Here is a 14113-nt window from a genome sequence, read left to right as displayed (position 1 = left end):
CATCTATTTTTGTAGATCTTTGCGTTTTCAGTGTGAAAGTGAAAAACAATTTATTCAGTGAAGAGTTTTGCTCAATAGCAGACTGAGTTTAAATACACTTTTTATATTTTTGGAGAATCAAACTGGAGGCAACTCTTCACTGATCAATATGATTGTTTCTTTTCTGTTGCCAATTGTTTCTTTTTTTCCAAAGTAAAAATCAATTTCCCTGTTTCTCGTTCTCTAGAAAATGTGTGTGCATGTTTACCGATTGTTTATTTTTTAATAAAGTTGAGTAGAATCAAAGATGGTTTGTTCATTTTTAATCTAAGTGTATTTTTGCTTCATTAAATGTACTTAAAGTATCAGAAATAAAATTACAGACTTGAATATTAAACCGGTTCAAAGCAACTTCATGTAAATCCAACAACTCAAATGTTTAAACACAAACTTTATTGCAGATTATTTGACATACAAATTTACCATCTACAGTTTTTACATCTGGAGGAAAACGCTGCTCTCACTTTGGATGTGGTGACGTCATCGTATTGATGGTTAACATGACAGGTTTGCACAAAGGACACGCCCACATCGAGCGCTAACACAACGTGAGTCCAGCTGTTTGATCCGTTCACTTCAGACGAACCAGGAATTAAACGTGTTGGACTCGTTCATCGATTACGTTTGGTCACTTTAATAAAGAATCTTTACAGGAATCACAACAAACACAGAAGATTTTACTTTATAAATAAATAACTGACGCCATGGAGAGGTCAGGCTCGGCTCCTCGCTGCCGCTCTATGTGACCATGTACTCCTGGCGCTTGTTGAGTCGCACCTGGCAGAGCGACACGGCGCCCACAGCCACGTAGATGGCAGCGGCGATGAAGCAGTTGATGCCGACCTGGTTATAGAGAGCGTAGACGTTCTGAGGAGGGAATTTACTGCAGGAGAGAAAATTGTTCACCATTAGATAATCCACCGTCTGTGGTGTTTTAATATCTGATCATTATTTCTCATGTCGGACTCACTCGTTACGAATGTCGTCTTCAGTAAACGGGACGTCCTCGATCAACACTGCCGACTTCGCAGAGAAGAAGATTCCCAGCATGGCCTGAAACACACAGAGCAGAGAGGGTCAAAGCTGGGCCCAGGGGTCACAGAGAGGGTCAACGCTAGGCCCCGGGGTCACAGAGAGGGCCAACGCTAGGCCCCGGGGTCACAGAGAGGGTCAACGCTGGGCCTAGGGGTCACAGAGAGGGTCAACGCTAGGCCCCGGGGTCACAGAGAGGGTCAACGCTAGGCCCCGGGGTCACAGAGAGGGTCAACGCTGGGCTCCGGGGTCACAGAGAGGGCCAACGCTAGGCCCCGGGGTCACAGAGAGGGTCAACGCTGGGCTCCGGGGTCACAGAGAGGGTCAACGCTAAGCCCCGGGGTCACAGAGAGGGTCAACGCTAGGCCCCGGGGTCACAGAGAGGGTCTACGCTGGGCCCCGGGGTCACAGAGAGGGTCAACGCTAAGCCCCGGGGTCACAGAGAGGGTCAACGCTGGGCTCCGGGGTCACAGAGAGGGTCAACGCTAAGCCCCGGGGTCACAGAGAGGGTCTACGCTGGGCCCCGGGGTCACAGAGAGGGTCAACGCTGGGCTCCGGGGTCACAGAGAGGGTCTACGCTGGGCCCCGGGGTCACAGAGAGGGTCAACGCTGGGCCCCGGGGTCACAGAGAGGGTCAACGCTGGGCTCCGGGGTCACAGAGAGGGTCAACGCTAGGCCCCGGGGTCACAGAGAGGGTCAACGCTGGGCTCCGGGGTCACAGAGAGGGTCTACGCTGGGCCCCGGGGTCACAGAGAGGGTCAACGCTGGGCTCCGGGGTCACAGAGAGGGTCAACGCTGGGCCCCGGGGTCACAGAGAGGGTCAACGCTGGGCTCCGGGGTCACAGAGAGGGTCAACGCTGGTCACAGAGAGGGTCAACGCTGGGCCCCGGGGTCACAGAGAGGGTCAACGCTAGGCTCCGGGGTCACAGAGAGGGTCAACGCTGGGCTCCGGGGTCACAGAGAGGGTCAACGCTGGGCTCCGGGGTCACAGAGAGGGTCAACGCTTGGCCCCGGGGTCACAGAGAGGGTCAACGCTGGGCCTAGGGGTCACAGAGAGGGTCAACGCTAGGCCCCGGGGTCACAGAGAGGGTCAACGCTAGGCCCCGGGGTCACAGAGAGGGTCAACGCTGGGCTCCGGGGTCACAGAGAGGGCCAACGCTAGGCCCCGGGGTCACAGAGAGGGTCAACACTGGGCTCCGGGGTCACAGAGAGGGTCTACGCTGGGCCCCGGGGTCACAGAGAGGGTCAACGCTGGTCACAGAGAGGGTCAACGCTGGGCTCCGGGGTCACAGAGAGGGTCAACGCTTGGCCCCGGGGTCACAGAGGGTCAACGCTGGGCCCTGATACTTGGATCGGATTATGTTCTGGTTGAGTTACAAGTTAAATAGTTTTATAGAGAAGGTGGAGATCGGCCAATGAGAAGAGAGACACTCACAAGGTCAGTGAGGTCACAGTTGTTCCTTTTTTCTGACTCTGTGGAAAAAGCCACTTCCTGTTTTTAGCAGTCACATGACTTAACGAGAATGAGTCACGTGATTCATGTGAAACCGAATCAAAATGTCACCAGCGGATGATCCCGGTCTAATCAATGATCAGCAGAGAAACATATATATTATTATATATTCATCGGCTGCTTACTTTCTGATGACTGGTCATCACTTGTATGATGTCACTGAAACGGTTAATCGAGTATACGTCACTAAGAGATTTCCTGATGATCGACAGAAAACAAGCTGCAGCTGATGTTGGTCACGAGACGTGAGCCGGGCCTGCGCGGGCTCCGTCTATCACCCGGAGACGGGTCGGTGTTCGGGGCCGGGTGTCTCGCTCCGGGTCATAGACGGAGTCACGAGCTGTGATGGAAACACACACACACGTTTCACGTTCTACATCAAATCGATCGTGTCGAGATCCGCCCGCTGAGCGTCTGACTCCAGGAGTTAGTCGGCCCCTGCTCCGCGGCTCTTACCAGCATGATGACCCCCCAGATGCTGATCACGATCCCGCAGGCGGCCACCTTCGGCCCGCAGAACAGGAGCGACGGCATGTCGGTGTCGGTGGTCGATCACAGACTGGTTTGATTCCGATTCATTCGAACCGAGGAACGTTGAGATCGAAGCAGCTCGCGATCAGCTGATCTGCGGCACTCGGTTCCGCTCGGAGGAGGTCGGCCACTGTCGTGACTCACAAAGAGGCGACCAATGAGATGGCTCAGACCACAGGCCCCGCCTCTTCCGCTGAGACGGACCAATCGTAGCTTTAGCTGCTTCCTGTTCTTCTTCTTTGTTTTTCATATTTTCGACATTTTCTCCGAACATGAGATATATTCACGATTTGAAACAACTTTAACGTTGAATCTGCGTTTTTCTGACGAAGCTTAGTTTTAAAATCTCGTTGGAAGCGCGCTACTGAGCTAGCTAACGTTACAGCCGCTAACTGTGGCTAGCAGCTAGCTGAGCTCGTAATTTAGATTCAAGAATAATTTAAAGTTGTATCCTCGTAACTTAAATATGACGTCAGCGTCCGCAAAGGTGAGTTCATCCTGACGCGTCGTGACGTGTTGCTTCTGTTCAGCTCGTGAGCAGGTGTTGGTGGAGCGCTCGGAACAAACACGTTTATCACATGTCCTGTTGTTACTGTGTTAGTGGATCTCCTGAGGTCCACGAGCAGCAGCAGAAGAAGAAGAAGAAGAAGAAGTCTTTGCGCTTGTTCTATATTCTAAAGAACCGTGAAACAGACAGGAACCAAACATTGGTGCTCATGTTTCCAGGGACCACAGTGAGTGAACTCCTTGTGTCCAACAGGTCGGAGAGATCTTCTCTGCAGCTGGAGCCGCCTTCACCAAACTGGGAGAACTGACGATGCAGCTCCACCCGGTGTCTGACTCCAGTCCTGCAGGGTCAGAGCCAGACTTCTCCTCTTCAGGACATCTGCTGTGTGACCTTCTGTGACCTTCATCCCTCTCTTCTGCTCCTCAGAGCCAAGTGGACGGAGACGGAGATCGAGATGCTGCGTTTGGCCGTGCGTCGCTTCGGAGACGATCTGAACAACATCAGCTCTGTGATCAAAGAGCGAACTGTGTGAGTGGGATGAAGATCTCACTGCTCGTCATCCTCACTCAGAGGAAGCAGAGGGACACAGCTCATTATCTCAAGATCATTAAAAAATCTAAATCACAGAAAGATACAAAACACAGCTTAGCATAAAGACTGGGATCAGATGGAAAGTGTTAGCATCACGTCCAGCTCCCGTGAAGCTGGTGATCACATCTGATCTTCTTCTTGTCCTCCTCCTCCTCCTCCTCTCTTCACCTCCTCCTCATCCTCCTCTCTTCACCTCCTCCTCCTCCTCTCTCACCTCCTCCTCATCCTCACCTCCTCCTCTCTTCACCTCCTCCTCATCCTCCTCTCTTCACCTCCTCCTCCTCCTCCTCTCTTCACCTCCTCCTCATCCTCATCCTCTCTTCTCCTCCTCTCTTCACCTCCTCCTCCTCCTCTCTTCTCCTCCTCCCCCTCTCTTCACTTCCTCCCCCTCTCTTTACCTCCTCCCCCTCTCTTCACCTCCTCCTCTTCCTCCTCCCCCCCTCCTCTTCATCTCTCTTCACCTCCTCCTCCCCCTCTCTTCACCTCCTCCTCCTCCTCTCTTCTCCTCCTCCCCCTCTCTTCACCTCCTCCTCCTCCTCCTCTCTTCACTTCCTCCCCCTCTCTTTACCTCCTCCCCCTCTCTTCCTCCTCCTCCTCTTCATCTCTCTTCACCTCCTCCTCCCCCTCTCTTCACCTCCTCCTCCTCTCTTCTCCTCCTCCTCCTCCTCTCTTCACCTCCTCTTCCTCCCCCTCTCTTCACCTCCTCCCCCTCTTCATCTCCTCCTCCTCTCCCCCCCCCCCCCCCAGCGCTCAGATAAAGAGCACGGTGAAGAGGAAGTTGTATGAAGACAGCCGAGTTCCCATTTCCTCTGAATCTCCGAAGAAGAACATCAAGAAATCCACGGTTGCCATGGCGCCGGCCCCCCGCCCCCTCAGCTGCCGCCATGATTGCCGTGCCGACCCAGCAAGTTGTCGTGGCGACAGGGATGCAGAACAGCCCCTCCCTGGCCCCGCCCCTCAAGAAGCAGAAGACGGCAGGTGAGAAATAACAGGAAGTGACTCCTGTCCAATCAGATCTAGACGTGATGCTGACACATGGCTCCGCCCACAGATGTGACGCTCAGCGCTCTGAACGACTCGGACGTGAACAGCGACCTCGTGGACATCGAGGGACTCGGGGACGGATCGTCCAACAAGAAGCTCAACTTCGACCAAGGTCAGCTCCACACTCACTAAACACACAACTTGAACATACACAACACAACAGCAGCACATCAGTACCGGTAACGACAACTTGGTAACGACACCTTTTCCTCGTCTGATAAGTGGAACGTGTGTTTGCTCGTGTTTCAGAGAATCTGAACCTGGACTCCAGCCTCATCATGAACTCCAGTGACCTCCCGCTTCTCTCCCGCTGACCTTTGACCTCCAGTCATTCTCTCAAACACACGATTCTCTTCATTAGCGTTCATTTTAAAATTCAAAAGTTTTTGTTAAATGTTTTATTCTGGATCCAAAGGAAACAGGTTTTATTTAAGTTTCTTCTTTTTGAAAATATTACCGGAGTTTGTTTTTCTCTTTGAAGCAGAATTATATTTCACTTAGTTTTTAAAATCAAACGAGAGAGTTTTTTTCATCCTGTTGTTAAATCGAGAAGAAACACGTTGAACATCACATTTCATCTTAAGAAGCGTGGAGACTAAATCATACAAAAAAGAAAGAAAAGAAAAATGAACAAAGACAAAGTTAGAAAATCTCGTGTTTGAACTGTTTGTTATTGAACTGATGTAAAAACATTGTTTTTTAGTATGTTAATAAAAAATGAGAAGAATTTCCATCTTTTCTAAAAAAGACTTTTGTAACTTTCTCCGCTCACTGTAGTGACGTTCCAACAAATGACACAGGTCCTGGTTGGTTTCAGATTTTCTTTAATTGATAGATTTCATATACATTATATTTATTTATAATGTGAACATGTTTCCATTCAAACTAAAAGTCATCCTGAATCATGTTTACAGCTGAGAGGATGAACACATGAATATACACTTTAATTATTCTGTTGCATAAAAATACATCTCCTCCGTCTTACGTAGAGAATTTGTCTAAAAGAAAGAAAAAATATTTACACTTTAAAAATACTTTGTGTTTTCATGATGTGCTTTTCGTTCCCTTATTCGCGTTGAATAAAACGTCGCAGCCCTTTTTAAAGTCGGATCTCACTCTGGATGATTTTTGTCATTTTTCAGCACTTTTATTTGAACTCAAAGACGAAGCGTTGGCTGTAATTCTTCGGTTTGAATCAAACGACACAACGCTGCTCAGTCATATCGAGACAATCAACCATCAGCTGGTGAAGATGGAGTAAAGAAAAACCTCGAGACACAAGCACTTTGTATGTTTTCACTTAAAAGTGATGAACAGTTCAGAGGTTGATAAAACTCATCTGTTTAATACCAGGCTAGCTAGTTAGCTTAGCACAAATGTTTTGATCGTATCAGTGCTGAGAAATAATTTTGTTCTGCTAGAGTGAAACTTAAATACTGAAGATCCAGTGACTGTCTGGAGGACAGCAAACAGAAAGATAACGCCCCCCCCCCCCCCCCCCCACTCACTCACTTCCTGATCAGCACATGGACGAAACAAAACCTGTCGACGGTTTCAACTTAAATCACAAGTTTGTTTTCGTGAAGAACAAGAAAATTAAACGACATCCATCTTGTGTTCGGACAAGAACCTTCAAATTCTAGAAAGAACATTCTTTAAGTACTAACACGATCCTTTTCATGTCATTAGAAATGTTTGAAATCAAGTTATTAGAAATATATATATATATATATATATAGAAACATTTTGGAAACTTTGTAAATGAAACTGAAAGAAAAACTGAAGTTGATTTAAAACAATACTTCTTGAAGATTTGTGAAGAAATGTGACAGATAAAAACACATGAAAACCGTCACTTTATGGCTGTTTTTATAAAACTTATATTTTGGTGTGAAAACTTAAAGCAGAAATGTGAAAACAGTTTGACTGTCGAGGAGTTAAAGCTTCAGTCGTCCATCCGGCTTCTCACCAAAAACCTCCTGTTAGAAAAACCTTCTCATAGACAGATTGTTGAAAAGTCCTGTAGGTTGATGTTAAATTACACGATCTAGGCACAGACTATGTAGTGAGATATGCAGCCTATAGGGGGCGATATTAACTAAATTAATGAATTGCCTTTACAATGTAAAAAATAATCCAGATATTCGCTATCGTAACGAGCTTCACATTTTAAAGCCCTAATTTGATAAAGATCTGAGGCCGACGTCTGAACGACGACTCCGAGCTAACGAGGAATATTTAGTGTTTTTAGAAGCAGGATAAACTCACTGAGATGAAGCGGAAAAACTTAAACATCTGACATGACATGTTATCTATCATGTGACAGAAAGAAAACAGTCTCTAGAACTGCAAAGCTGTGATCACAGAAAACGTCTGATCCGTCTCAAAACCTCAGGAGCGGGAACAAGCAGCGATAAAGACTCGATTTACAAACTCGTCACAGGCGACAGGTCCGATCATCTGAACACAGGAAGTCAAGTGTCAGATCTCACGTGGAAGATGGCTGCATGTTGAGGAACAACCACGAGCGACAGCGGAAACACTGAAGCTGCTGCAGCTCGGCTCCCAAACTCTAATTAAACTTTACAATCTCTTTTTTGGGAACAAAAAAAACGAATTTACAGCTAATGTCAAAAATCCACCACCATGTGAATCACAGATTATGAATAAAGATGGATGTGGTAAGTTTGGTTTGGATTGTTGTTTGATTTTCAACACATCATAAACCAAACGAGGACGAAGCAGATCATTTTGTTGAGGATTGTTTTTTGGTCACAAACGTGATCGTGTCTGTAGATGTTGGAATGAAACGACATCTTTATATGAATATGGAGATTTACTGACTGTATAACAGTGCAGGAGATATGTGCATAATCAAAGTCCCCAACAGTGAACTGTTTCACTTAATTAGAATTATCGTCAGTTCTGAATAATTTGGCCAACATGAGTTCATATCATCAGAATATGATTAAAGCATCAAAGCATAAACGTTTCTACCTGAAAGCAGCAGCTGGATGAAGTGAGTCTGATGTGTGAGTGTGAACAAGAGAAAGTTTCCTCCTTCTCTCCCTGAGCGTCTGTTCTCTGTGACTCTGCTGAGTGGGTTCCATCTCCTGAGAGAACAACTGACTGAGAGTCACAGACACAACCAGCTGCAGCTGAAGAGTGAAGCTGAACTCAGATCAGTTCAAACACTCTGAAGTTATTAACAACCAGAGTTTATCTCCAGTATTCAGCAGGAAACTGTGAAACATGAAGAGTTCTGAACAGTTTGGTGGATTAGTTACAGCAGCAGCTCTTCAGGTTCAGGAAGCAGAGGATCATGGGTAATAACCACGACACGGTCAACACATTGATTCACTTTGTTTGTAACAGTAAAACACGACAACAAGTCGGCTTCTGATCCAAAAATAGGGTCGTTTCTGCAGATTCAATATTTACAATCAAACTGCAGCTGAAGAACGAATCAGCTGCTCTCGGTCAATATTCACATAAAGATAATCTATAACCCACCGAGCGTCTTCTGCTGAGCAGGAGTCATGAACGTCCCTCAACTTTCTTCTGTTACAGGAGAAGCTGCAGTCGAGTCCGACAACCAAACCTTTTGTTAAAACTCGAAAGAAGTTTCTCTGGTAACAAAAACTTTGTAGTTTCTTGTTTCATTGGATTTTTATACAATAATCCGTGTCGTGATCTTCAGAGACGACGTGTAAATAACGTGAAATATAACCCTGGTGTGTAACCCTGGTTCTCTGAGTTGACGAAGTGCTGGTGTATAAACATCTCGGCTGATCAGTGGATAAAGATGGACGACGTTTAGGCTCCCAGAAGTGAATCCAAATCACCTGGTCGCCCCCTGGTGGCTGGCTGCAGTAAAGCTCGTTCTTATCTCTGATCAGTTTTGTTCAATCAGTTATTTAATGATATAAAAACAGGCTGAGATGCCATGATTGACAGCTGACACTGACTCAGGATTGGTTGAGTGTGTCTGGGCGGGACCTTGATACCACACTGACTGTAAATGACGTCATCACCACAAGATGGCAGCGTTCATACGGGAGATATTTCTGGCTGCAGATGAATCACGAACCCTCACGATGCCGGATTCCGGATCTTTTCTGGATTAATCTTGATAAAAGTTTGACTACGTGAAGCTTCTGTTCTGTTAGTTTCCTGATTTCTGTGGAACCTGAAGTGCTTCTGATCAACTTCTTTCAGTTGCTGCGTTTTTGTCTTGATAATAACACAAGACTTTATTGTAGCTTCTGAGGAAACATCCAGTTATGGATCAGAGGAGATCTGTGCCTTCATGAAAGGACAGAGCGACGAGCCGGATCAGTCTCGTCTCTTTCGTCTTCTCTGAGCTGAACGTCAGGTCCTGAGCTTCTCCACGTGTGAACCTTACTTCCTCTTCGTGTCTGAATGCGACACGTTGATTCTCGGGTTCAGCAGCTCGACAACAAACCAACTGTAGGTGTGCGTCTTCACAGACACACACTTCCAGCCGGTGTCTTCATGTTGTTGTCATGATGCCGATGAGCGTCAGTGGACTGATCTGAGGTCGGGGCTCTGGAACCACAGGTGTTGGTCCAACATGAGATTAACTGACGAGTGAAACTGGGATTATGTTTTCAACAGATGATTCAGTCTCCATGACAACGAGCAGAGATGAAAGACTGTCCCTTCTGAACTTCCTGTGGTTCTTCTGTCCGTCAAATGTGTGGACAGGAAGAGGCGGAACTTACAGCAACACTGGACAAGGTGCGATGAGGGTGGGTGTAGGGGGGCGGGGTTTAGTGTCCAGGCTGCTGCTGGGAGCTGAAGTGGGTGAAGGAGGGGGGAGGGGAGAGGGACAGAGGGCTGGACTGAGGACTGACGCCCCCTGCTGGTGGAGGCTCTGCCGTCGACTGAGAGACACTGAGGAGGAGGAGGAGGAGGAGGGGGAGGAGGAGGAGGAGGAGGGGACATTTCAGGAGGAGCACAGGACACAAGGTTACTTTATATCTGTGTCATTTATATATGGTTATATTATAGCCTACCAAGATATGAATGAATGAACCAATGAAATGTAATGGCTTATTGTATATGTGACGTTCTGAACCTGAAAGATCCTCCCTGCTCACGAGGCTCTAGTGGGAGGAGCCACATGTCCCATTCATTTATAATGCAGTACAAAGTTAGGGTTAGGTATGGTGGGGGGGCTTTTAGGTATGTAGATAATTCCTGTCCACCAGGTACTCAGTGGAGGACGAAGGATGCCCCCCCCCCTCCATCTTCTGTCCACTCGAAGCACAAACGTAAGTAATGAAACGTTCCAGTCACATGATCGACCCTCAGCACCATGAGCCCTCTGTCCACACACAACTCAATATTACTCCTACCATAACTGTGGATATGTTTTTTGCACATATCATATTCCTATTTATTTATTTTAGACATGTTCAAAAGACTACTATGTGCAGTGACCTGCCGATGGGACACAATCATTTCCCAAACTGGGATCGATGGTGTTCATCTATCTACTGGCTGCTCGAGCTGTCTGTGGGAACATGGAGGGGAGGAGTTCTATCCACGCTCGACATGTCACAGATTTCTATCGAGGAAAAGATATATCGCGATAATCATCTTTATCTTTAGCGTTTTATCGCCCAGCCCGAGGTCAGGGGTCAGGCAGTGTGTGACCAGTGAGTGTGTGCGTCAGGTGACATCCTCACCTGACCGTGTAGCTGCTGCGGTGGGCGGGGTCTGTTATCCCTGCAACAAAGAGCTTCTTCGGGGGTCCGTCCGACTCGACTCCACCTGATCAACCAGAGCTCACAGATTAGAAACAACATGTTCATACGTTACACACGTATGACACATGTAGCGTCCCTGTTGGTCTGTGAGCTTCTGCTCTGAAGCCTCAGTTTGTTCAGCGCCATCTTGGTTTTTTGAAACTAGAAGTGACCATATTTGGAGGAGCGTGGGGGTGGAGCCTGACTGAGTATTTAAGGACACGCCCACACACACCCATTGGACAGTACTATCTGTCAATCACACTGTGGTATCCACCCCCCAACACATCCGGTGCTTTATGGTCTGTTTGACTCTAAATGATCATAATTCACTAAATGAACATCAGCTGTTTGAAGAAGACTTGAAACTAGAGACTGAGACTCCTGAATGTTACTGACACCACAACATGGCAGGGTTCATGTTCTGCTATTCGAGCTTCCCCTTTGTACAGGGGCAGGAAGTGGCTGCTGATGGTCTTTATATACACTCATTCGTTGTGTTAATATATAAAGAGATTAGTTACCTTTCCTCTTCAGTGGAGTCAGCACAGGAACCCTGACTGAGGTGTTGACTGTTGGTCTGTTGAACAGTGAAAACACGAGTCATCATGGAACAGAAGAATAATGAGCTCCTGTGTTTTAACGTGTTTATCTGTGACGCACCTGAAGCGCCGGGTGGGACTGGGGGAGGAGTTTGGTGTGACGCCGCTGTCCTGCGACTGAAACCACTGATGAGAAGAAAGAAACATCTGGATTCAGTCTGAAACCTCTGATCTGGATTAACCCTGAAAGCTCGAAACCGGATCGATCTGAACAGTCTGATCTGGATTCACTGTTTCTAAAGTGGATTCAGTTTAAATGGTCCGACCTGGATCAGGAAATGAAGTGAACGTCCTAACAGGAACCAGAACTAAACTCTGCCACAATAAGAGTCTGAAGAGATACTCACGGTTGAAGTGTGTTCATGCCACTGACTGACGGGAGGGACCGGAATCAGACTGGAAGCACTGTGGGAGGAGGGGAGGTGGCTAGTTACAGCTGGTTAAAGTTGGTTACAGCTGGTTTTGTTCAGTAACAGCTGGTTAATGGTTAGTCAGTTGGGTTACAGTCATTAACCAGGTGAACAGTGATGATGTCAGTTTCAAACCTGAGTCTGTGCAGACTTCCTCTAAGCATTGTCTCCATGTTCTCCTCCTGTGACCAACACAATCAGCTGTTATTAACATGGTGACCTCAGGTATGATGAAGGTTTGTATCAGTGTCTCCGTCCTCACCTGTCTCTTCTGGTCGAGTCGGTCTCCGCTTTGAGAGAACGGAGAGAGAGGGATGAGCTGAAAGACGACAAGAGACAGAAAAGATTCATCCACACGCCTGACGACACATGGAAGAGCTGCTGCTGTTCTTCAGAATAAAAGAAGCTGAACTGTGTGGAAGCAGCATCACCACCACACACTGTGTTGGTGCACCGCTCCTGGAGGTACTGGATACCAGCTCGACTACCCACCATGCTCTTCCAAAATAAAAGCAGCTGCCCTGACTGTTACCAACTCTTTTTCTTTCAAAATAAAAGCAGTAGAGTGATCTCTTTCAGTGTTTCTACATTGAAACATGACCTAAGATATTTTTCACAGTTTCTGTGGACTTAATTTAATATTTGTCTTTGATAGACCTTGTTCAGCTCAGACACCGACCTGTGACGGACAGCTGGGGTTGATGGAGACGCTGCTGCGTCGGTATCGAGCTGAGGACATGGGACTAAAGACTGTCATCCCATCACTGAGACAGAGACATTAACAAACAGAGAGAGACACGGTAAAGACAAACACAACAGGGGAGTCAACAACAGTTTGATTTGAAGGAGCCTTTGTCACGACACACACATGGAGCGCACATTTCAAATGACCAGTTGATCCATTTACTCACTTGAAATCAATTGTTAAGATAAATTTACACAAAAAAGACTTTGAGGTGAAATGTAAATGAAACCACAGCAGCTCACTATAATAAAATAAGCCTTTTCTTCAGATGTGAATCCAGTTCTCGAAAGATAAATAGTTAGAGAACAATTGTTTAAAAACTCTTAAAGCACGGTACTTGTAGCAGAAGTCGAAGTATGCATTCCATGTACAGGAGTGTATAAGTCAAATAAACACTGAACTATGAGAACCAGCTTGTTGGATTAAGAAGCAGCCGAATGAAGCTGAGACCTGGTTTCTACAGAGACCTGGTTTCTACAGAGACCTGGTTTCTACAGAGACCTGGTTCGGTGCTGCACGTTGGGTGTAGTACCACTGACCTGACACTGGTGATCATGGGGGCGCTGTTGGATCTGCGGAGCGCCCCGCCCCCTGCGCCTGCGCACTGATCCACCTCCATCCTCTCCATGACCTGGTGCGCGGGCCCGGCAGCGGCAGCGCCCCCAGCCGGCCTTCGACCCTCTGAAGGCGGCGTCGGGCTCTACTCGAGCCCGGTAGAAGCCTGACCCGCAGGCCTCAGAGCCGCGGACCTGGAGTGTCAGAGTCAGCGGGCAGAGGAGCGGAGCCTCCCGCCCTCTACCGCATCTCCCCCCGCTAGCAGCACCTGAAGCGAGCTTCCCCGCGGCTCACGCACATTTAGGACCCGCGGCTGAGCGTCGGTCGCTGGCTTCTCGAACGCAAATTTAACGGCTGCGTAAAAGCGACTAAAATCCGAAGCCGAGGTGAAGAGTTCCGCTCGAAGTTTCCCTCCAGCTGCGAGGGGAACGTCCCGCGAGGCCTCACCGTCTCCGGCGGAACTTTTCATTCGGGTCCGCACAGCTGACGCGACTTTTGGGATTAGCTGTTGAGCTAACTTGGTAGAAACCTCCAGTCAGAGCAGAAACCCTCGGAGCCGCTGCCCGGAACTGTCCCACCCGGGGCGGCCGCAGTCCGCAGGAGGAGCCGCGCTCACGGGCCCGGGGCGCACCGAGCAGAGAACCGGGAGAAGAACCGAGGCTCCGAACATTAACAGTTTGAAAGATTTTTACAACATAGTCCTTCACCTAATACACGGAGTTCAGCATCTGCGGAAACAGCGCCACCGCCCGGCCACACGGAGAGCTGC

General features: G+C 47.9%; 3 protein-coding genes across 4 annotated transcripts; 1 reads left to right on the top strand and 2 right to left on the bottom strand.

The window, feature by feature from the left end:
• Positions 1 to 410: 410 nt before the first annotated feature.
• rnasekb (ribonuclease, RNase K b) lies at positions 411 to 3273 on the bottom strand. Its single transcript, XM_053441277.1, has 3 exons — positions 3041 to 3273; positions 1010 to 1092; positions 411 to 922 (listed from the first exon to the last, which is right to left on the bottom strand). Exons 1-3 carry the CDS (start codon positions 3116 to 3118, stop codon positions 778 to 780), a joined length of 306 nt encoding a protein of 101 aa, XP_053297252.1. The 5' UTR covers positions 3119 to 3273; the 3' UTR covers positions 411 to 777.
• Positions 3274 to 3285: 12 nt separating this feature from the next.
• On the top strand, positions 3286 to 5989 carry c15h17orf49 (chromosome 15 C17orf49 homolog). Its single transcript, XM_053441276.1, is given in 7 exon segments — positions 3286 to 3602; positions 3876 to 3970; positions 4050 to 4151; positions 4962 to 5070; positions 5072 to 5192; positions 5266 to 5370; positions 5508 to 5989. Coding segments are annotated over 7 exon segments (618 nt in total). The 5' UTR covers positions 3286 to 3581; the 3' UTR covers positions 5573 to 5989.
• A 76-nt stretch (positions 5990 to 6065) lies between these two features.
• On the bottom strand, positions 6066 to 13438 carry LOC128456873 (P2R1A-PPP2R2A-interacting phosphatase regulator 1). Of its 2 annotated transcripts, none has more exons than XM_053441274.1 (9): positions 13329 to 13438; positions 12724 to 12808; positions 12307 to 12363; positions 12180 to 12226; positions 11982 to 12039; positions 11696 to 11781; positions 11557 to 11612; positions 10973 to 11057; positions 6066 to 10175 (listed from the first exon to the last, which is right to left on the bottom strand). In XM_053441274.1, the coding sequence occupies exons 1-9, from the start codon at positions 13415 to 13417 to the stop codon at positions 10052 to 10054; spliced, it is 687 nt and encodes a 228-aa protein (XP_053297249.1). In that variant the 5' UTR covers positions 13418 to 13438; the 3' UTR covers positions 6066 to 10051. The 2 variants fall into 2 exon arrangements, with proteins under 2 accessions (XP_053297249.1, XP_053297250.1); XM_053441275.1 differs by having other exon boundaries at positions 11696 to 11760.
• Positions 13439 to 14113: the final 675 nt, after the last annotated feature.

Source organism: Pleuronectes platessa, chromosome 15, assembly GCF_947347685.1.
Source record: "Pleuronectes platessa chromosome 15, fPlePla1.1, whole genome shotgun sequence".
Classification (NCBI taxonomy): domain Eukaryota; kingdom Metazoa; phylum Chordata; class Actinopteri; order Pleuronectiformes; family Pleuronectidae; genus Pleuronectes; species Pleuronectes platessa.
The sequence above is the reverse complement of the archived record's forward strand: the minus strand, read 5'-3'. Positions and strand labels throughout refer to the sequence as shown.